The sequence below is a fragment of the Taudactylus pleione genome, unplaced genomic scaffold, assembly GCF_031769625.1.
Source record: "Taudactylus pleione unplaced genomic scaffold, aTauple2 ptg000093l, whole genome shotgun sequence".
In the NCBI taxonomy this organism is placed as follows: Eukaryota; Metazoa; Chordata; class Amphibia; order Anura; family Myobatrachidae; genus Taudactylus; species Taudactylus pleione.
The window spans coordinates 7426764-7451694 of NW_028284495.1; the positions used below are offsets into that span (position 1 = coordinate 7426764).

The 24931-nt window shown below is 38.1% G+C and overlaps 1 protein-coding gene across 2 annotated transcripts in view; it reads right to left on the reverse strand.

Annotated features, from left to right (window-relative positions):
• Positions 1 to 24931, reverse strand: part of SNTG1 (syntrophin gamma 1) — a 709317-nt gene that overhangs the window by 211245 nt on the left and 473141 nt on the right. For both annotated transcript variants that reach the window (XM_088469763.1, XM_088469762.1), the window contains exon 7: positions 4873 to 4929. In XM_088469763.1, coding sequence (XP_088325889.1) covers positions 4873 to 4929 — 57 coding nt within the window. The remainder of the gene's footprint in view (positions 1 to 4872; positions 4930 to 24931) is intronic.

Here is a 24931-nt window from a genome sequence, read left to right on the forward strand (position 1 = left end):
TGCTGGGGGCCCACACAATTTAGTTGCCCCAGGGTTCCCACAAGCCTTAATCTGACCCTGAGCAAAATTGATCTATAAGATTGTTGTGCACCATACTGTATGTAATAATTGATCCTTTTGACTGCAGTACTATAAATCGAAATAACATGTTTACTGAGGGAAATAGATCACCTAGACCTAGTTAGATGCAGAATCCCTAATGGCTACTGCTTTTGTTGACATAATCTAAAATTGAATGGCATGACATATTAATATACCTGGCTTGCTATTGCAAGTCAGTAGTCTTTAAAAAAGAGAAGATTATAATGGAAACAAATAATTAAACAAAGAACAGATATATTTTACATGTGTCTTTCCAAAGCAGACCCCACCTCCAGTGAAATATACATAGCGGGTACATTTTATGTAAGTAGCTAATTGTGAAATCACTTTAAAAAAATTTCCCTAGTATGATGCAAAAGTCAGATCAGCCCCCACAAGAAAACATCAAAATGTAAATGAAATGGGTAAAGTAAAAAAAAAAAGTTGCATGACATACTTTAATATAAATATCTTAGAAATGTGTGACCTCCTGAGATTGACAATTTATCACGGTCCTCATGCAGTGAATGCATTAAAACTATTTTAAAGGATGGTCAACGTGAATATTTAATCAGAACCGTAGCCCCTTTGCTAGAAACCACATGTAAGCAACAAGTACATCAACAAGTCTCAGTTGTTATATGCAGCAAAACCAACTAAGTCACACTGATCTCTAAATGCTTTACTTATTTTTTAATTATACAGTAAATAACATTCTTTTAGTTAAACACATGCAGAAAGTAGCTGTCGACATGCAAATGTGTGTCTGTATGACATATAACATTAATTCACAATCCCAATGGTAAACATTGTACAGTGCATTTATGGAATACTCACTATTGCTCTTTATGCTATCTTATCATGGAATAAAGTTGAATAAATACTACTATGTAGTTTAGAAAGATCTAATCATACTTTACTTAAAATAAATTTAAAACACATGTTCTTTTTACAGCTACATTCATAGCACTGGTCTAACGTGGGCTGACGACAACAGTGCTAATTAGTACGCACATCATTTTTCATAAAGATCTATTATTTGCCAAAATTAGAAGATGCAAAGGTGTAGCTTAGTGAAGAGGCCTTCTGACACTGAGAAAAATACAGTATGTGTGTGGTTTCAAAATTATAGCAAAAGAAGAATCAAGGCTCATTCCTCCTATTCACCATAAGCTCGTTTAACCTGTGATTCAAGATCACAAAGATAATTAAGTAAGTAAAATATTTTTTTTGTATCTAGTTGTAAAATAGATAAGTTATAAATCAACCTGAACACCAGTCAATGGAGCCTTTTTATAAAATAATATTTTCAAGATATCCCCCTAAAAAACTGTTTTTGAGGGCAACCAGCAAATATTAAGGTTCCCCCAATTATCTGCTGTGATCCCTCCATTTTGTAAAGCAAAAGCAACCCCCATAGTACTCTATGGGGGCTGCTAAGCTATCAGATCTAACATGCTCCGGAATACAGTTTGGTCCCGGCAGCCAATGCCATCTTCAGATGGTGTTAATGGCTGTAGCTTATGGGCTACAGAACTCTTAAATTACTGGGAGAGGGTTGCATAGAAACCCTTTACGGCAATGGCCGCCACATGAGTGGTCATCTATCTGTGCAGTAACATGGTAGCATCCCAATTACGAAGTGATCGCATTAGTGATCACTTCACTTCTTACATATCACAGAGATGGGCTCCTTTCAGAGCCTCTGTCCCTGCATGTGTATTTTTTTAAAAATTTTATTTGCACAAATAGTGGCAATAAAAAATTATAATTGTTGGGTCTAAAACCCAATAATTGATAAAATATGGCTTATATCTGAAACACTGAATGTAAGATTAAGGCAAATATTTATTATGAAATGGGATGTGCCCCAAATCTTAAGAATCCATATATTTCTGCATATTGTGGCAATAAAGATCTTAATTTGCTAGAATGTACTGTATTAATTTGATCATCTGGACACGGGCTCCAATATTAGGCCATTCCAGCAATCAGGAAGAAGTAAAGTGATCGCATCAGCGTCCACTTTACTTCTAGCTATGGGCCCCTTTGTGGCTTACAAGCTGCACATGTATAGTGCGGTAATGGTTACAATGTGCTTCAGGAACCTCCTGCAGATGGCATTGTCCCACGCAGGCAATATCCACCAAGTTTTGGTTTGCAAATCTTGTTAAATACTGTCCCTATAGATTACACTGTCCCTGGCTGCTGCTGCCAGAGCTGATGGATGGAAAGAAGGAGATATATCTGATATCGCCTGCTTTTCTCTTTGGTAAATTTTAGGGATACTTCATCTTGGCATTTTACACGTGGAAACAGCAGTATCCTCATATTTTAAATGCAGAATTGATGATTAAATATTCCCCTAAATTTATGATAAATTAAGACATTGGTTATACAGATAATGTTGATAGTAAATGCAGATGGACAATACAGATACATCATAGTGGTTATTTCATGTTATTTGAAACTAAACTGAAGAGGCCATATAGTCTCAAATGAGCTACTAAGCAGTGCTTTTTAAAGATGCCACATCTTTGGTGGGTTTAACTGCTGGGACAATAATATAAAATACAATACACCCCTATATATTGTTGTCCTTTTATTTCCAAAGATGAAATAGCCAAAGACATGCCAGTTTTGAAAAGAGCCGCTTAATAAACTTACCCCATAGTCTGGCTCTGTTTCATTCCATTTTAAACCTACAGCTTCACATAATGTAATGGTGAATTCTAAATGTAACAAAATTAAGGGTACAAATATAGAGAAATTCAAGTTATTGTTTTATATAATTGTGCTTATTGTCATAGGGAAATGATTGCCCTTACACTAGAAGATGATACTGATTGCAAGGCTGCTTCTTCTGATGGAAGGAGTTGAGGAAATTTGGATGACTGCATCCAAATATAAAAGCAAGACTTTTGTTGTTGACAGTGTATACAAGGGTGTATATAGAAATGTACCCTTTTGGCAGCTTTTTCAGTTTATTTAGAAGTTACAGACTCTACCTATACACTCAAAACATATTGGTTTGTACACTTCTGTCGGGAAGCAATCCGGAAGCTGGCGGTCGCAATGCTGGCTTCCCGACTGCTTAATCCCAGCAAGGTACAAATGACAGGTGTCGAAATCTCGACGCCTGTCATTAGACCTATGCCTGGATCCCGACACCCGGCTTACCGATCGAAGTTAAGCCGGGCGCGGACAGCCGCGGGGGGAGGGTTTGGTTAGTAGCTCCCAAGGTGGATTTAGGGTTAGGCTAGGGTAAGGAGAGGTTAGGGTTAGGCACGCCCGGGGGGAGGTTAGAGATAGGCACCCCTCTGGGAGATTTAGGGTTAGGCTGCGGGGAAGGGGGGATTAGGTTTAGGCACTTAGAGGGGGGTTAGGGTTAGGCACTTGGGGGAGAGGTTAGGGTTAGGCACTTGTGGGGAGGTTAGGGTTAGGCACCCCTAAAGGAGAGTTAGGGTTAGGGGGTAGAATTAGGTTAGTTTATACTTACCTTAAGGATGATCAGGATTTCCTCCTCTGTCGGGCTGCCTCTGTCGGGATTAGAACCGCAGCCGGCGGTAAATCATACTGATTCCCTTCTATCTAAGATTCTCTGTGGTTTAGAACCCATAACCTCTGGATTTCAGTGTCTTCTTCTTTGCCTCTACAATATTGGAGTAGAGGCTGTGGTATGTGGCTTCCTATGTTCAAATGTGTTTATTGTTTATACTACTGGTCTTCATTGCCCTAAGGGTGTCTGGTATATTGATTTTCAAGCAATCTCCAGGCTACTGTATTGTAGGCTTACCCAAACACTGGTGATTTCTGGTTCAATTTAATCTTATCCCTTTGTCCAGCTCTGCTATCTATCATAACTACTGAAATCACTGTATCCTGGTCTTAGCCCTGGTCTTGTCCTCATTACTTGTTAGGTTTGTGACCTTGTGTCTTCTTTATTTTATATTTTTAATTTCTGTTCTTTGTTTATCCTAAGTTCCCCATTCCTGTGTGTGACTTAACATTTTATTGCTACTGTCTCCCTTATTGTACTTAAAACATAACAAAGTACAAATATGATGCATTAAATACATATTGTACCAATGTCCCCTTTACATTATTGAATAAAGAAAAAATGTTTCTTTGAAAAATAAGAAAAAGTTGTAACTCATTAGGTGGCTCGGTAGTGAAGGTTAGTTGGACTTCCAGGCAATGTTTTTATGTGCACATTCATATCATATGCTACAAGTGGTCATTTGAAGTACTATAAATGAGCAATGTTTATCTCTGTATGACCCAGGAGGGAAAATTAGTGCTGAAATATTATACACTGCATTTCTCATGCTTTGTAAATGACCGCTAATGTTTAGTCCTTGTGTCAGCTCAATGTCTGAGACAAACAAAGTTCCATTTTTGTAAACACATTTGTTGTCCCTGAAGACAAATATACTGTGGGGAAGATGTACTAAGCATTGGAAAGAGATCAAGTGGAGAGAGATAAAGAACAAACCAATCAACTACTAACTGTCATTTTTCAAACACAGCCTGTAACATGACAGCAAGGAGTTGATTGGTTTGTACTATCTCTCTCTTAATTTTATCTCTCTCCAAGGCTTAGTACATCCACCCCTATGTGGAAAATAAGACATTCTTTCCTTGCTTGCAGTAGGACTATCCATTTTTCACATATCTACTTTTCCGTTGAGACTACCTAATGATGAATCTAACAAATGAGACTCATAATACAACTAATGTACATGATCTGTTACTATATATTTGTATGGTAGTGCTTAATAATAAACATACCTTTATACTGAGTCCAAATCCTCCTACAGTTTGTCTTTTGATAGTAACTGTTCGTTCCTAGTAAAAGAATGTGAGATATGTTTCATTAAATTAATGAGTATGAAAGTCATCTCTCTCTCTCACTATCTATATACTAGCTGCAGTAGACAGATACTTACTGTTTCCATTTCCATCTCACCACTCCAATAACACATTAAGTGCAGTTATTTATTAAACAGCACAAGCTGCAGGATGGAAGGCGCAATAAGCAATATTTGGATGATCCTTGAGTGCTGTATTTGTACTATATATACCTGTATATAATATATGTAATATTTTAAATATGGTAATGGTATTTAATTCCGACAGTGGAACCCCAACGGACCTAATTCCCGACTGGGGCTGTTAAGGAGCCTAACCCTCCCCTCTCCCCCCCTTAACCCTCACTTAGTGTTGCCTAACCCTAACTTCCCCCCCTAGTGCCTAACCCTAACTTTCCCCCCCGATAGAGCCTAAACGTAACCCCCCCTGTCCGTACCCTAAACCTAACCCTAACCCCCCCTAGTGGTGCCTAACCCTCCCTTTCCCTACCCTAACCCTAGCCATCCTGGCAACGGCTACCTTTAGTCCCCTGTGAGGCTGCCAGTGTCGGGATATCGGCGGGCGGGATAGCACCCGCCGGTATCCTGACTGCATCCCATATATATATATATATATATATATATATATATATATATATAGAATCCAGAAAAAATGGCACTCAGGAGACAGCTTCAATGGCAAATAATCCGTGTATTCACATTATCAGACGTTTTCAGGGTCTCAGCCCCGTCATCAGGACATTACACACATACAAACACAGAACACTTACCACACCACTATATACCCCACACAAAGCCATCAGCTGTGCACCTGTTGCTTCGGTCGCTGAGGCTTCCCGCCGGAGCCGGCTACTGACGCACTTCCGGAACCTGCTTCAGCCGTCACTATGGAAACAACATGCTTGCGTTCCACCAGCCAGCCATCTGCATTCCATCACCGTGCAACCAGTCTCCTGGGACCGGGGATCGCCATAGTCAGGCCTAACAACAGAGCAACTGTCGCTTCGGTCGCTAGGGCCTCCCACCGGAACCGGCTACTGACGCACTTCCGGAACCTGCTTCAGCCGTCACTATGGAAACAACACGTTTGCATTCCACCAGCCGGCCATCTGCGTTCCAGCACCATGCAACCAGTCCCCTGGGACCGGGGGTCGCCATGGTCAGACCTGACAACAGAGCAACTGAAGGCAAAAAAAATACAATATTATACACCAATGAATACATAAACATATATAAAGACAAACAAACAATATACACGTATATATGTATAAACATCAAGCATCTAACATATTATAATCATAGTTGCTGTAATCATAGGTAAGTGTTCTGTGTTTGTATGTGTGTAATGTCCTGATGACGGGGCTGAGACCCTGAAAACGTTTGATGATGTGAATACACGGATTATTTGCCATTGAAGCTGTCTCCTGAGTGCCATTTTTTCTGGATTCTGGATAGTGATTAATTATGTGCACCGGAGCAAGTTGCCCTGTTATTTACAGAGTGCCGGCAGACTGTGTTAGCATTTATATATATATATATATATATATATATACATATATATATATATATATATATATATATATGAAACTTATTAACATAAACAATGCAATACCAATTAAAGGTGGTGATATACACAAAAGCAATATGGAAACAACATCTTTTCAGTATATACAGTATATATATGTTTAAAGTATATATGTGACATATTATGTTTCATTGTCTTTAATGATTAAAGCGCTCATTAAAGGCACTGAAATGTTGAATGTATGTTTATTGCCCTACTCTAAGTACTCCTTTTTCAAATCTAGAGTACATATGCAGAGAGAGAGGAAGGCAGATATGCATAGATATGAAGTGACAGTGCTAGAACTCATTTACCAGAATTAGTAAACAAATGCAATATGCATAATATTCCAAATATGTATACAGTATATACAAATAATACAGTTTACCAGGCATTTATATAAGAATAATTAGTTAAGTTATCTCTAATAATAATAATAATAATAATAATAATAATAATAATAATAATAAAACAGTCCAATAGGAATAACACTCTCTATATAATATTAGGTGACAGCTGTCCTTTAGAAAACTGTTACTATTCCAGGTACAGCAAATAATAAAGCACAGGCCCCTTATAGTGCAGTGAAATCAATAGTAATACAAATGTTAATGTGTGGCAAACAAAGCTTATCTCTACAACTGTGCTCCATTGATTTTGGTACATTAGCTCTTTCTTAAGAATAACAGTGTAATACGTAGAAATGCACTATAGTAGTCTCTATAGTAATTTTTTTCCGAAGTTCAAAATAAAATACAGTAAGATGAGTACAGCATAATTTTCAGTGATATATTCTCTTTATTTAAGGCTCACATTTAAATATATTTTAGCACACATGGTTGGTGAATATACTACTTCTAGCATTTTTATGTTACGTATTCATTTCCTGTTTGTAGGCCATAGGTTGCCAAGACCCACAAGAAGAGACAACTAGGAACATTGAAACACAGTTGTCCAAGTAAGCAGTGTATTAAATGTTGATTGGCCCACATTCCCTTTGCATATTTGATTATTGATTTTTATTGCCATATTAGGCCCAGGTGTCTTGAGATGAAGGTGAATTGGATTGAAAACTTCTAATAGCACATTGTAACCTTTTAACTTTAACAAAATACAAGTTACAGTAAAGTTACATTAAGTGACATACAGTACAGCATACAGCAAGCAATTCGTATGGCTGTCCCACAGTTAAATTAGTGTATATGGGTTAACCCACACCAAGGTGTTTCTTTGCTATAGGTTTTCAGAAGACTATTCCCCTTTTAACAAGCAATCTAGAACAATGACAACTTTATATCCTATTTTAGCTACAGATTTAGATTTAGGTAATACTGGTTATAAAAATTATAATTGTGGTAGAGATATCCAATACACTTAAACTTGACCCCCAAAACACAGGGAAGTGTTGAAAGAAACAGGAACAACATTTGCTTGGTTTCTGTCACTTTGGAGAACTCGGACAGTCTGGGATTCAGGAATGGCGATGCATTTGAATAAATGACAGCAATAATATATGACGGATTAAAGGCATAGGGCCTCCAGGCTGGTGTGCGTTTACTACTGCCAGATCAGCAGGCAATAATTAATCAGGGGCATACAGTATGTGTTTGAAAGAGGGGACTGTCTTTTAAATAAGGATGCCTCAATGGTTTTCAGAGCTGGATATGGTAGATTGAGGCTCTGATAAAGCCTCTCCCTATCTCTGGTATTTTTTATGTTCATTACCTAGTGGTCTCCAGCTTCAACACTACAAGTAAAATCAGTGGTCTTGTCTTCACAGTTGTGGGCTACATTTAGAGGCTGCCACTTGTCCATAGAAGTCAAAGAGTTAACTGATTGTGGACCAATGCATAGCAGCCATGGAGTCAAACCTCTACTATAACAACATAAAACATAATAAATATATTCCCAGTGATTTACAGCAATAGTTGACAAGGCCAGTTAAGGAGGTTGGTTCTTGGGAGAACACAGTATAGGTAATATATTAAATTAAAAAAATAAATAACAATAAACCAACTTATATACTTTACAACAGTGTTTGCACTCTAGGAGTGTTGATTTACCTATGATTTTAAGATAGGTGCTCACAGAATTTGAACTAGGTTAAGAGGAGTGAAGTTCCTACTGTAAAGCTGGCCACACACTAGACCAACTTACATCCAACCAGCCAACTTGTTGATTGGTTGGAATGAAAATCTGGTAATGTATGGGAGAAAATGATGATCAGTAATTTGCTCCTAAATGACAGAAAACAGATGAAAATGGTTGTCAGACAAGTTTGTTAAATGTTTGATCTAAACGATTTGTTCAAACAACAGTTTTTGTTCATTGTCCGGTGTTTGGGAGCAAATTGCTGATTGTTATTTGCTTTCATTCCTTACCAGATTTTCATTCCAACCAATCAACAAGTTGGCTGGTTGGATGTAAGTTGGTCTAGTGTGTGGCCAGCTTAAGTTAGGATCAGCCAGACAGAAAGGTGTTTTTAAAGGAACACAGGAGATGCCTTATACAAAAATATAGAGTATGAGATAGAATGCATTTGGATAAAGTGCTTTACAAGCTTATAAGAGAGTACTTTTTATAGTTAATATGTTGAATTGTAAAAACGAAGATAATGGCCTAAATTAGGAGCTAACTTGTCGGGATAGCTATATCATTCTAGTTGTTGAATTTTGTGTATCAGAGAAAGGAAATACTGTAAGTGACCCAGAAAATATGAGATTTGGGGGTCTATGTACTAAGCCTTGAAGAGAGATAAAGTACCAACCAATGAGCTCCTGTCATTTTTCAAACACAGCCTGTAAAGCAATAGTTAGGAGATGATTGGTTGGTAGTTTATCTCGGTCCACTATCTCTCTCCAAGGCTTTCTACATAGATTCCTATATGAGCCAAAGTGTAAAAGGATGAGATCATGCATTAAGACTTTAGTGGTGAAGTCAGTGAAATAATACATGAAAAATCTTGCATTTTGGAAGCATTGTAGAGAAAAACAATAACAGACTATTGTATATTCCCAGGCAATGAAGCTAAAAATGAAAAAGAAAAGTACAAGTTTTTCTTAGGGCAATTTAAATGTGTCACCATACCAATTATAGATGACAATTGGAACTGCACCATCAACACGGACAACTACACATTAATTTTCACTTATTGCAATCAGCGCTTCGCTCAATTCAATTAGTAATAAGAGACATAATCTGTATGCCATCTGTACAAAGGCTCACATTCCTACCAATCTTATTTCTGTGCCTTTTATCAACTTCAGTTTTGGCCCTCATGATTATATAGTCTCCAACCCATCAATTTAGGCTTTAATCCTCACAACCCGTTCTTTCAGAAATGAAGTGGCTTGGCCAGATGTATTGTGTTGCTGATAACTATATTAGTAAGTAGTTATATTCTGAGAGGTACCAGATCCATTACATTACCAATGTGTTGTATGTAGGATAAGATTTAATTTCCCCTTTCCTGAAGAGTTTGTCATTTAATTGGTATGTGAGAGTGTTCAAATTTAAGTTTTTATCAAGTACTCAGCTTGCGATCACATATTTGGTCAGATTTAAGCAAAATTATCACTGTTTATATCAGTCGAAAGTTGTGATTAGGGTTGCAGAATGCCTTGAAAAATATTTTCAAACAACTGATCCTACAGAGTAATGGGTGACTAGTAAATAAATGTATCATCTGTATATATTCAATTAAGCAAATGAGGTCACTTGGAGACAGGCTGAACAGTTGGAGAGCTAGAACTGGACACATCAGCAGACAAACTGATAAAAATAGGATAATGGCAAAGTTTAATATTAAAGCCCACAAGAGTAGATAATCTAATTATTAGAATGGTCAGCAGTGTTAAAAGCAGTAGCTGCTCCAGGCACGGGCAAGCCGATCTGTCCCCGAAGCGCCATGGGATCCAGTTAGCACAGGAAAAGCTCTCCCCACACCCGGCACTATTTTGATGATAAACACTCAGGGGGAGGGAGCGGAGGAGCGAAGGGGTGGCAACACAGGACGGCACTGGGCGCAGCAAAGCCTAGTGCCTGGTTAAAAGTACCACAAATTGATTAGGATTAGAGTACTAAGTGACCTTTGTATTAAGCTGCAAATATCTAAATGGCAGTAATAGTTGGAATGCAGCTAAGCTGGGAAAAGTAAAGCTGGGTACACTTCAGCTGATGTGTACTTAGCACAAGGGGGGGGAGGGACGTGTCATGCTGAATTCTGCAACATGACATCATTAGCAACATAATCCATTGGCCCTGCAGTAAGACCGACGAGCGATGTAGCTAATGACCCGCAGCAGCACACATATCATGGGTACACATTAGATGATGTACCCGATATGTCGCTCCGACCGATGGTATCGGATAACATATTGTCTCGTGTGTACCCACTGTCAGAATCAGATAAAGTGGATAATTTCTGTGTTGCACAACACTAGTTAGCATATGACCGCTAATTCTCATTTACCTGTATGGAAAATGTATGGTGTGCACTAGAAACAAGGATTAAACTACATAGGGAAATATGAGTTATACACAGAGAAGAAACACTTGACCCATACACAGAGAAGAAACGCATGACCCATACACAGAGAAGAAACACATGACCCATACACAGATAAGAAACACATGACCCATACACAGAGAAGAAACGCATGACCCATACACAGAGAAGAAACACATGACCCATACACAGAGAAGAAACACATGACCCATACACAGAGAAGAAACACATGACCCATACACAGAGAAGAAACACATGACCCATACACAGAGAAGAAACACATGACCCATACACAGAGAAGAAACACATGACCCATACACAGAGAAGAAATGCCACAGGATAGGAAACAATAAAACAAATGTGGATACACAAAGGTTTCACATTCTGAGATTGAAAACTGAGCAAAGAAGTAATGGGCTTAAGTAATTAGTGGAGAGAAGATTTTTTTTTTAGTGAATGAAAAGAGGATATTGACAAATACAGTAGGTGGAAGATGAACAGAACCAGATGGAAGGATAACGATCTGTTATTGAATAGAATCTCTCACTTTTGACATAACAACATCTTAAGAAAAGGGAGTGGAGAAAAAAGATTTACTGTGAATAACATGGGGCTTCTTCCACAGTCTAAAATGAAAGTGAGAGGACTAGTATTTACATCTGGAACCTTAAGGCCTGTACTGTAGCTTGGTACAGCAGTCAATTGTACAAAAATGGAGTTATTAAAGTTCACCAGGTTTAAAATTTTAAAAAGACAAGAGACAGGTTAGCACTATAGTAACTTTAAAAACAAAGTGAGAGGTTTCATATGTAGACAAGGTTTCAAAATTCATTATAATTGCAAATGCTGGTGTTCATCTGCGGATGTCAGATTAATGAGAAGAAAGAGCATACTAAGTGGTTGTCATAAAATAGTTAAAAGTATTACGGAGAAGAAATTGCTGCAGGAACACAAAGAGGGATCATAATCAGAGAGAGAGATACAATGGTCACAAAACATAGACTGGGCAGCATGTGGTTTAAATGCATGATAGCAAAAAAAAAACAGAACAAACTGTTCGAATGTACTAAAAGCAGTCATGAGAAAAGAAACACCACTAGCTAAACCATTAGCACAATGCTTATAGGAGAGTAGAAGGCCACAGTGGCCTAGCACAATTTCAACAGAAGACGCCAGGTTTGTACAGTTAAGTATTAAAGAATGAAAAATGAAGAGATGATGAATTAGGGCAGATTTAATAGACATATTATAATGATTTAAAATGGCAGAAGAGAAAGTAAATAAAAAACACTGTTTTAATGGTCATACTCAAAGAAATTGAAATATTTCAATATTTTACTCAACTGGTTGCTTTATAAATATTCAGTTTAATACAAGGATGCAAGCAGAGATAAGGGCAATATAAATAAACATATTTTCAAAGTTTATTAATATTCATATGTGCATGACACTAAAAATATATCTTTTTGGTATGAACTTAGGGCCTCATTCAGACCCACTCGCAAGCGGCTGTCCGCTCGCAAGTGGGTCGATGGTGTGCACTGCGCATGTGCACGACGGAGGGAGCTCCGTCGTGCGCATGCGCCAGATGCGACGAGCGAAGGACTTTCCTTCGCTCGTTGTGTCTGATCAAATGGGGCGTGCTGTGGATGTTGATTGACAGCACACCCCCTTTGGTGGGCGTGCCGGGGGCGTGCCTCCCAGACGGGGGCGTTCCCAAGGGAACGCCTACCGTCAGAAGCCGGCCCACTGACATCACTAGTGATGTCAGTGGGAGTGATTTTGGCTCTGATAGAGCCAAAATCACTCCGGGCCTTGCGGTTGAGAAACTCAACCGCAGGCTCTGGCTCGCAGTGGCGATGGTCGCGATGGTCTTGACCATCGCGGCCATCAACCTGCACGCTCGTATAGGCTGTGGGTGGTGACCCACAGCTATACGAGCGTCCAGGAGGACGCTCCATAATTATGGAGGTGGGCCCTGATTCAGAGCGAGCGCTCTGGTCAGAGCGTCCGGCTCTGAATCAGGGCCTTAGTGCATACATAACAAATGTTATCAGGATGGTTTACACTACCACAAATTTTAGCAGCTGCCAAACCTTTTTATGTACTTACAAACAGCACAAATATGTACTCCCGAAGATAGGAAATAACAAACACAAAAAATATATACAACAAATTTAAAATGAAGAAATGAAAACAAATGTAAAATCACCACTGCACAGTTTACTGCTAGAGGTGTGAGAGCCTCATATCTCCTTATGATGATCAGCCATCATTCAGAGTGCTGGAACACAGAGATGGAGTCTTCATCATGAAGCAGCCCACTGTGAGAACACCTCTTGCTTACTGCTGGTCATGGTATAGTCCAGGGAGCTTCCTGCATACTTTCCCCTCTGCACGCTGGCTGAGAGCTGGGACAGGAGCCAGCAAGCACCATGGCATCCAGTGCTTAGAGGAGGGTTATGCCCCAGGACCAGGACATGGAGGAGAATGAGGAAAATGAAAAGGGGGATTGTGATGACATAGAGGATGAGGGGTTTGGGAAGGATGTGTACCCCATAGTGCTGGCAGGGGGGAGTCTGCAGAGCACTTAATGTGATTAAATACTTTCATTTTTGAATTTCATGTTTTTCAAAACATCTCAGAAACCTTACTTGATATTACATTTCTGATGGTATATTTGGATTCTATGCACAAAATTACATGTAAAATTGATATAATGTCAGATGCCAAATGGCTGTTGAGTAGTACAATGCACTTATTGGCAGTGTGTTTTTGAAGTAGTCAAGAACTCATTCTACCCATCCATTACAATTACAAAAAAACTGTAGATCAGTTAAATGTAGACAGAAACTTTGCCTACTGAGATTGCAAGGTGCACTGACAGCTTCAACCAAAATTAACATTCATCAATGTCCTATAACTGTTCATGTCAATACAGGTCAGCCAGTCAATCTATGCTAAACAAAAAATATATTTTTAAAGACCACTGAATGGGATTTTTTTTAAAAAGGACATTGACAGTGCAAGATATTTATCAACAAGCTAATATTACTGATGTTCAGAAATGCTGATTTTGCAATGTTCTTGAAAAAGGATCTTACATTTGATTTAAGATCCTCTTAGAAATGTGTCCTTTAATATGTGACTACTTATTACTTTTATAATTTGATCCTCTGCAAGTGTTACAGAGACTGAGCCTTGAGCCACACAGTCTATACTATCTATTGATTAATGATGAAAGTAAATGTCAACAAATGATGCACTCTTCTAAAGTTCCTAGATTTATCGGTTACAAGAAAGGTATGCAACAAACAAATCACTATTTATTTTTACTGGCATGTGGAATACAACCCTAAATGTAAAAGAAAAAGAAAGCAATGTAAAACATTTCTCAGTAACATTTTGTTGCTTTTAAAACATTACTAATATAAATAGATACCTAGCGCAAAAAGTTACAGTGAATCCTAATAATAAAAAAATATTGAAATAATGTTTAAACCTGGAAACCTATGGCCCTCATTCAGAGCCGTACACTCTGAGCAGAGCGCACGCTCTGAATGAAGGCCGTCCTCCATAACTATGGAGCGTCATCCTGGACGCTCGTATAGCTGTGGGTCACCACCCACAGCCTATACGAGCGTGCAGTTTGAAGGCCGCGATGGTCTTGACCATCGCGACCATCGAAACTGCGAGCCGGAGCCTGCGGTTGAGGTTTTCAACCGCAAGGCCCGGAGTGATTTTGGCTCTATCAGAGCAAAAATCACTCCCACTGACATCACTAGTGATGTCAGTGGGCCGGCTTCTGACGGTAGGCGTTCCCTTAGGAACGCCCCCGTCAGGGAGGCACGCCCCCGGTACGCCCACCAAAGGGGGAGTGCTGTCAATCAACATCGACAGCACGCCCCCTTTGATCAGACACAACGAGCGAAGGAAAGTCCTTCGCTCGTCGCATCTGGCGCATGCGCACGACGGAGCTCCCTCCGTCGTGCGCATGCTCAGTGCAGAACATCGACCCACTTGCGAGCGGACAGCCGCTCGCGAGTGGGTATGAATCAGGCCCTATATCATTGAATGAGAAATATAGATAATGATAATATTTTTGCACAAAAACTGGTAGCAGTAAATAGTGCTAGGACAAAAAAAAGGAAAACCACGTGAGGCTATGATGTGCGCCTGTATGCACATTAATTGGGTGCAAGGAAAAATTGTTTTGCTGGCATTCCAATCACTTCTATAGCATTCTGATCACTTTTACGGCACTTTGTTGACATTGCAGATAATTGAATGCTAATACTACTGCTAATAGATTAAAGTATCAAAGCATGAAGAAACACACACAATTATTATGTTTTTAAGTACAGTTTAGAGCAAGTAAATAGTTATTTTATAATGATTTTTTCCCATTCTGAATTATTATTAGCATTTATTATTACTATTTATTAATAATAAACTGTTAATAAATAAATAATAAATATATCCCCAACATATTCACTGTGCTTTACAATTGGGATTTTTATGTATTTGCAAAGATTACCTTCTCAAACTCCACCAAGTATATATTTCTTTCTAAGTAAAATCTGAGAATATTTTTTTTTCATTGTGATTCTAGAAAGGAACAGAGATTTATTTTTCCAGCCTTTTATAGTTGTGCCGTCTACAATCCACTGTAAGCAATTTACAGAAAATAACTTTTCAACAATCAAACAGTGAAGTAGAATTGGGAAGGTGACTCTAAGGTACTCTATTTTTTATAACATTGGCAAAATAATAAGCCCAACCGCCATATTCAATGCAAACATCACACTCTTTAATGAAATAATGTACTTACTAAAGCTTAATTTTAAAATTAGTTATATCTTAGTAAAACTGAATTCCAAATGTAGGGAAAACATATGTAGAATAATATAACACATTTTTCTACTGTATGTGAGTATATTCCTTTTTGTTTAGCATAGATTGACTGGCTGACCTGACTTAGTTGTGACCTGTATTGACATGAACAGTTATAGGCCATTGATGAATTTTAATTTTGGTTGAAGCTGTCAGTGCACCTTGCAATCTCAGTAGGCAAAGTTTCTGGCTGCATTTAACTGATCTACACATTTTTTGTAATTGTGATGGATGGGTAGAATGAATTCTTCACTACTTCGAAAACACACTGCCAATAAGTGCATTGTGCTACTCAACAGCCATTTTGCATCTGACATTATATCCTTTTACATGTAATGTTGTGCATAGAATCCAAATATACCATCAGAAATTTAATATCAAGTAAGGTTTCTGAGATATTTAGAAAAATATGAAATTCGAAATTCAAGTATATAATCACAGTAAGTGCTCGGCAAGACTCCCTCCTGCCAGCACTATGGGGTACACATCCTTCCCAAACCCCTCATCCTCTATGTCATCACAATCCCCCTTTTAATTTTCCTCATTCTCCTCCATGTGCTGGTCCTGGGGCATAACCCTCCTCTAAGCACTGGATGCCATGTTGCTTGGTGGCTCCTGTCCCAGCTAGCATACAGAGGGGAAAGTATGCAGAAAGACTATACCATGACCAGCAGTAACCAAAGGGTGTTCCCACAGTGGGCTGCTTCATGATGAAGACTCCATCTCTGTGTTCCAGCACTCTGAATGATGGCTGATCATCATAAGGAGATGTGTGGCCCTCAAACCTCCAGCAGTAAACAGTGCAGTTGTGATTTTACATTTGTTTTCATTTCTTTATTTAAAATTTGTTGTATATTTTTCTTGTGTTTGTTATTTCATATTTTTGGGAGTACATATTTGTGCTGTTTGTAAATACATAAAAAGGTTTGGCAGCTGCTAAAATTTGTGGTTATGTAAACCATGCAGATAACATTTGTTATGTATGCACTAAGGGCCTGATTCAGAGCCGTACGCTATTTGCGGACGGTCGTTCTGAAAAAGGGGCTGGCTATTTAAATGAAGTGCTCGCTCTTTGTGGTCTGTTGACGCCTCTAAGTCTGAACGAGCGAACAAAACCTGCGGCCGCTATTTTGATAAAAACGCCCCCTGGCCGCTCGCATCCTACATCATCTCCGCTTTTTATTAGATTAATCGAGTACATCGAAAGGCGTCTGAACTGCTCGCAGTGCTTGTGGTTGGATTTTCCTACCGCAATCATGCGAACAGTTCAGGCTAAGAAACAACCAAGTGACATGGTCGATGACGCTGCTTTGTTAATTATGCACACCCTTAAAATGCCCGTTTTGACCTTTTGGCAAGCCTGCGTTCGGATCTCCACTCCCCGTTATCAAGCACCTTCCCCTATTACCACCCACAAACGCCTCATTCTGTCACTCAAATTATCAGGCATTCGCTATTTTGCAATCACATGAATTTCGACCGCAATGACTGGTTCGCGCATGCGTATTACGAGCCGTACGCATGCGCAGTTGTGCGAACATCGCTCGTAACGAACGAGCGGCCACTTACGAGCGGCTCTGAATCAGGCCCTAAGTTCATACCGAAAACTCAAAGAAAGTATATTTGTGCCTTTATAAAGAAGGCTTATAAACTGTACTTTGAATGTGCTCTTGATGACCAAGATAAATTCTGTGCACTCCACATTATAATCTAATCTGACAGAATGGGTAAAAGGAAATTGTCGTATGATGCTGTTTGCTCTACCACAGTTATGGCATGAGCCTAAGGACTGTTATCTTTGTCTAATTAATAGTATTGCTGGGAATTCCAGTAGAACTAAGAACACTATGAAATATCCTGAAGTTCTTCAGTGCTAAAACCTGTGCCTCATGGAGAAGGGCTGTCTGTTCATGTACCTCACGTGTGTACCAGTGAATACAAGACATCAGAGGAAAGCGAGTAAAAAGATAAAGAAATTACAGTGCAGTATCGACCCAAAATTCAAGACAAATCACATCACATCACAGAACAGTGAAAATGAAATGATTTGGTTTGTGACTTGAAACTGTCAAAACAACAAGTCAAACTTTTGGGTTCTAAGCTGCAACAGTGGAAAATTGTGGCTCAAGGTACTACAATTTCAAATTTTAGAACAAAAACTTTTCTTTGGTAACTATTTTGTAAAATAATCATCCAAATCTTGTGTGTGTACTATTGTTAACAATCCCTAAATTAGGCGAAAACACATGCACATGCCGGATGCAGAGAATTTTTTACATTTTGTAAAGTAGTGTTATTTAATAACCAAATTTACCTAGAAGTTGTGCCATTCACTAAATATTTCTTACTATGCAAAATTAGATTATTGATACATGTAAGGTAAATGGGGCAGAGGGCATTTCTCACTGGGCAAAATCAGAGTATTGATATAAGGTAATAGGGGGAGAGCGCATTTCTTACTGGGAAGAATGAGATTATTGATATATGTAAGGTAAATGGGGGCAGAGGGCATTTCATACTGGCAGAATGAGATTTTTGATATAAGGTAATAGGGGGAGAGGGTATTTCTTACTGTGCAGAACGAGATTATTGATACACGGTAAAGGGATGGAAAGGACATTTCTAGCTGAGTAAAATGAGATTATTGATATGAGATAAAGGGGTAGAGAGGCAGGGACATATCTATAATAGCTGCAGAGTATTGAAAATAGATAAAGGGACATTATCTATTTTTATCATTATTATTATTATTATTATTATTATTACTATCATAATTTATTTTTAAGATGCAACACAGTTTCAGCATTGCCATATAGCCAATATACATGTAACATACAGTACATGTAGCAATGACTGACAAACTGGGTATGATGAGGATTGGGTTATGGCTGCAAGACTCACTATATGCAGACAGGCAAGAGATTAGTTAAACCAGAAATTTCTGCAAAGGCGCTAGGTATTCATGAGCTTAGACTAAAATGTACAATATTAAACAATATTTATTCATAAATTGATAACTCCTGGGAGCATATTTATAACATCACATAGAGATCACAGACAAACCATACAAAATATAAAGTAAAAAACCACATAGATATAAATGTCACGATGAATTAAAGATAAAAAAATGTGTCCATACACCTGCAGTGGGAGATAAAAATCAATGGCACTGACATATCCACTGCATAAAATTGCAGCTGGAAGATAAAAACTGGAAATTCGTTACACTGAAGTATCCAATAAATGTAAGGGGATCAGTCTCCTTAATAGTCTATCCAAAGTCAGAATCGAGTGTGTATACTGGTGGAGATGTAAGAGCAACTTGCTCTAGATACTCACTCCACTGTAGTTCTGTAACAGACTCCGATCTGTAGAAAGGGCACAGTTCTGCAGAGTAATCACCTCCAGCAGGGGAAGAGGTGTCACGGATCCCGTGTCTGGTGCAGATGGCAGCCCGAGCCACCTGTGAATATATATCCTCGGGAAACCGCTCCCCGCTGGTGTGCTCGTCTGCCCCTGTGTTGGAATCCACACACAGTGTCTGAGCGCCGTATAGCTCCAAATAAAGTACTGCTTACTCCGGCAAGCTGGCACTGACATGGATAGGAGTATAGCAAGGGTAGAATGATCCCCAGGAGAAACCTCACACCTAAAGCTCCTACGCGTTTCCCCGTGCTGCACGGCTTTCTCAAGAAGAAGGTGTTTGGCTGAGTGGTACAAAATATAATCCTATACAGTGGAGTCAATTCATTAATTCAGATGTTTTTAATACAATTAGGTAACAGGTTTTCCAAAATGTAGCTCCTTAGTTTAAATAGATAGTTGTATAGCTTTTTATCATTGCATTAAAAGATACATATATAAACAGTGAGAGCTCCCACTTCTTTTGACTAATAGAAGGTATAATAATAATTAGATATACACATAAAACAATCAACACACAAATAATGACACTAATAGGCATAAATAATAAAAAAGTTTTATATATTTGATGTATTCTTATTGAATGAGCAAACATATGTTTATAAATAAATACATCTTTAACTTTTATTGTGTTATTATTTTTAACAAAAGACAAAGAGGGGGGAATCTGTATAATTCCACTGTTCCTCATTATCGATTATTATTTGTCCATTCAATAGTTTGCTCATTCAATGATTTATTAAGAATATGTAAAAAAAAAATATATATATAGAATATATAAATGATCTGACATGTTTCAGATGATAACTACCATCAGGTAGCTATACAGTTAGTATATATATATATATATATATATATATATACCTATAAGGCACACACAAATATAGAATGCATAAAATAGACTGTAAAAGAATAAGGAAGAACCAGTACTAATCTATGCATTAAAAATTAATAATAACCAAAATGGGTAAATGGTAATACCAATAGAGAGAAAAGAGAAAACAACAGAAAAATATAAATGAAATAAAATAAAATAAAATAAAAAAATCTTAAATTCAAATTTGGACAATCAAAAAAATGATGATGAACCCAGAAATATATATACATGTGTGTATACATACACATGTAGACACACATATATACATAAGTACAAATACACACATATATATATCCACAAGTGCAGACAGAGACATGTAAAGACAAAGAGACATCCATATTTAGCCATAGTAATAATAATATACTGAAAGCCAGATTTACTTTTAAATAAATTCCAAATCAATGTTCTCATTTAGACCATAAGGGCTCAGTGTTTGGAGTTTACAGATCCAAGCCAACTTTCGTCTGCATAATTCTCTATATCTATCCCCACCTCTAGGTGTGGCTACAATATGTTCCACTGCTATCACCTTTAATCCCAAAGGGCCTTTTCCATGGCATTCAAAAAAATGCCTGGATACACTATGGTTTTGAACTCCATTTAGCACATTACGTCTGTGTTCAAGAAATCTGACCTTTAGAGGGCGTGTAGTTCTCCCTATATAATAAAGATTACACGGACACCTCAGAAGATAGATGACATAACTTGAATTGCAGTTAATAAATGATTTAATAGTATATTATTTTTTAGAGTCAGATGAGACCACTGATTTAGTTTTGTTAACTGCAAAAGTACAAGTCAAGCATCTATTATTATTACATCGATAGAACCCACAGACAGTTTGCTTAGTTAGTGTTTGTTGTGTAGAGGGTCTATTTCCTGTATGATTATGAAAAAAACTTGGTGCTAAAATGTTTTTCAGATTTTTTGCCTTCCTGAATATAATATTTGGTCTTTTATCTAGGCTATATGCTAAAACTGGATCTGTAAGGAGCAAATTGTAATATTTCTTCAAAATTGATGTAATTTTTGTCGCTGCGATATTGTACTTGGAATTGAAAAAAGGTGCTAAATTAGATTTAGTATCTACTGGTGGTAGTTTAACTTCTAATAGAGATTTTCTGTCAACCGATAGTGTATCTTTATTTGCTTTCATTATGATCTCAGAAGGATAGTCACATTGTGCAAAGGCATGAGAGAGTTCAGATGCTTGGCATTCAAAAGTGTCTCTTGAGGTACAATTCCTCCAGAGTCAGTACATCTGACTCTTTGGAATGTTAGTAAGCCAACTTTTTTATGATTACTAGTAAAGGGCATATAATTCAAGGTATCCACAGTTTTTTTTATAGGAAGAGGTACATATAACTCACTCCATAATTTCCAAACTAACATCTGAAAAATTAATCTGTGAGGGACTGTGAGTGGTAGTGACGGATAAGCCAAAATTATTGTGATTAATAAAAGATACAAACTCAGTGACAGAAAGAGTATCCCCATCCCAAATAAAGATATAGGGACCATATAGGACCAGGTTCGCAGCGAATGGGCCATTTCAAATTAGCTCCTCCTCAAGGCGGCCCATATAGATGTTCGCAAAGCTCGGTGCGAACGTGGTCCCCATCGCAGTACCGACGACCTGTAGGTAGCGAATGTGATCAAATAAGAAATAATTGTGAGACAGTATGAATGTGATAGAAGCCAATAAAAATTCCCGCTGTCTATCTGCGACTCCCCCATCCCTAAGACACATATCCACAGTGGCAACTCCCTGTTGGTGAAAAGTGCCTGGACATCACAGGTCACAAAAAGGTAGTTTTCTTTCCAGCTACATCCTTCTACCAGAGTAAGGAAGTGTCTGGTGTCCTTGATGTGGGATCGCAGAGAGACAGCATATGGCTGTAAAAAAGAATCAATGTAAAAAGAAAGATTACAAGTTAAACCCCCAATCCCCGAAATTAAGGGACGCCCAGGTGGATTGTGTAGTGATTTCTGAATTTTAGATAAGTGATAGTAAACGGGGGTGATAGGATGCAAAGGATAGAGGAAGTGAAATTCTTCCTTTGACAGGACACCATCGGACATAGCCTTTGTAAACAAAGATTTTAACTCCTTTTGAAATTGGGGGGTGGGATCTTTAGTTAGTGGACGGTAAAATTTACAATCAGATAGTTGTCTTCTAGCTTCAGCTAGATAGTCACAAGTATCTTGCACCACCACTCCTCAACCTTTATCCGCAGCTTTTACGGTTAAAGAGTGATCATGTGATAAATTGTTTAAAGCCAATCTTTCCTGAGGGGACAGGTTGTATAAACAGGGATGTGTTGTTTTATTACACAGTCTATGAAAACTCTCTAATGTAGTATTATAGAAAGTATCTATGGCGCTAGTTTTATGATGGATAGGAAAAAACTGTGATTTCTTTCAAAATTTATTCTCCATAGTTACTCTATTTATGTCATAAATGGGTGTCTCGACATAAGTACTAGTATTGGACCCATTTTCCTCTAGGAGTTCATTCAGAATCTCCAGTCCAATATTATCTGATTCATTAAGTATAATTGGTTCACCTTCAAACTGCAATTTATTTAATGAATTTGCAGTAAAATATCTCTTCCTGCACAGGTCTCTTATATAGCGATTTAGTTCCACAAACAGTTCAAAATAATTTGGTTGGGTCATAGGTGAAAAGTTCAGACATTTAGATAACACAGTAAGTTGTTTGGTTGATAATTGTTTAGATGAAAGATTAAAAACACCCTTAGGTTTTATCTGTGTTTGTGAATCCCCTGTCCCTTTGGGTTTAGATTTAGATTTACCTCTCCCTCATCTTCCTCTGGGTCTACCTCTGAGAACCGTGCTCTATTTGGGGAATGTGATAGGGTTTCGTATTTGTTGCGATGGTGAAATTGACTCAAATGGTCTTGATTGTTTCTTCTGGTGTTTCCTACCTCCCCCCTTGTTACCCCTAAAAAAGAGGAAGTAGAAGGTCTTAAATGTTCCGACTTGTGTAGAGACTTATGTGTTACCAAGGGGGGTTCATAATTCCTATTTGATTTTATACGTGGCCTCGTCCCAGAGGGGTAGTTGTTCCCTTCTGGGTGTGTTGGTTCCGATCCAAATTGATGGCTGCCAGTTAGGTCTCTTTTTTTATCAACATGAGTTAAGTAAGGAGATGTACTCACATTATAAGAAGTATTGGGGAACAAGTTTCTTCTTAATGTAGTCTGGGGTTTATTTTTATGAAACGTCCTCATCTTCACTTTATTGGCACCAAAGTCTGTAAGGTTTCTCTTAAATTTCCTTTCTTTTCTCTCTATTGTTTCTCCCTCATATTGTTCCAATCTCTTATTAATCAGTAATTCACATTCTTTAAACATTACTTCATCCTTATACCTATCCAATTGTTCCTGAATTTTAGTGATCTCTGGTTCTATTAATCTCAATTTAGATTCCCTATATTCAATTAATAATTCCATTAGGGAAAAAGAACATCGATCCAAAATTGCATTCCATTTATCCTGTAAATTAACATCCTCACCAAAGGAAAGGGTCTTAAGTATAGGTAAACCTCTGGGAATTTTATTATTTTCTAAATATATTTGTAAGGTGGTTTTATCCCACCAATGCATTACTTCTGTTTTCAATAAATCTTCAAGTGAATTAAACTTACGCAGGAGATCATAATTAGAATCATCAGACACATTAGAAGTGCCATTTTCATAGTTTTTAAGAAGTTCTTGTCTTCAGCGGATCCTATCACTGAAACATGTCAGATTCATCTCAGCACAGGGACCACTTGTGCTGCCTCAGGTTGGCAAACAGCAAAAAGATTGTAAAAAAGAAAATCTGGGTGCCAAGTGTACCTGGGCTGAGTAAGCTCAAAAGGTGTAGCAGCCAATAAGCAGAATTGGAGATGCCTGTCTCCAATACACAAAACAGCTAAACCAGGAATTTCTGCAAAGGCGCTAGGTATTCATGAGCTTAGACAAAATGTACAATATTAAACAATATTTAACTGATCTACAATTTTTTTGTAATTGTGATGGATGGGTAGAATGAGTTCTTGACTACTTCAAAAACACACTGCCAATAAGTGCATTATACTACTCAACAGCCATTTGGCATCTGACAGTATATCTATTTTACATGTAATTTTGTGCATAGAATCCAAATATACCATCAGAAATGTAATATCAAGTAAGGTTTCTGAGATATTTAGTAAAATATGAAATTCAAAATTAAAGTATATAATCACAATAAGTGCTCGGCAAGACTCCCTCCTGCCAGCACTAATGGGTTTCACATCCTTCCCAAACCCCTCACCCTCTATGTCATCACAATCCCCCTTTTCATTTTCCTCATTCTCCTCCATGTGCTGGTTCTGGGGCATAACCGTCCTCTAAGCACTGGATGCCATGTTGCTTGCAGGTTCCTGTCCCAGCTCCCAGTCAGCATACAGAGGGGAATGTATGCAGGAAGCTCCCCGGACTATACCATGACCAGCAGTTACCAAGGGGTGTTCCCACAGTGGGCTGCTTCATGATGAATACTCCATCTCTGTGTTCCAGCACTCTGAATGATGGCTGATCATCATAAGGAGATAGGTGGCCCTCACACCTCTAGCAGTAAACAGTGCAGTGGTGATTTTACATTTGGTTTAATTTCTTCATTTTTAATTTGTTGTATATTTTTCTTGTGTTTGTTATTTCCTATCT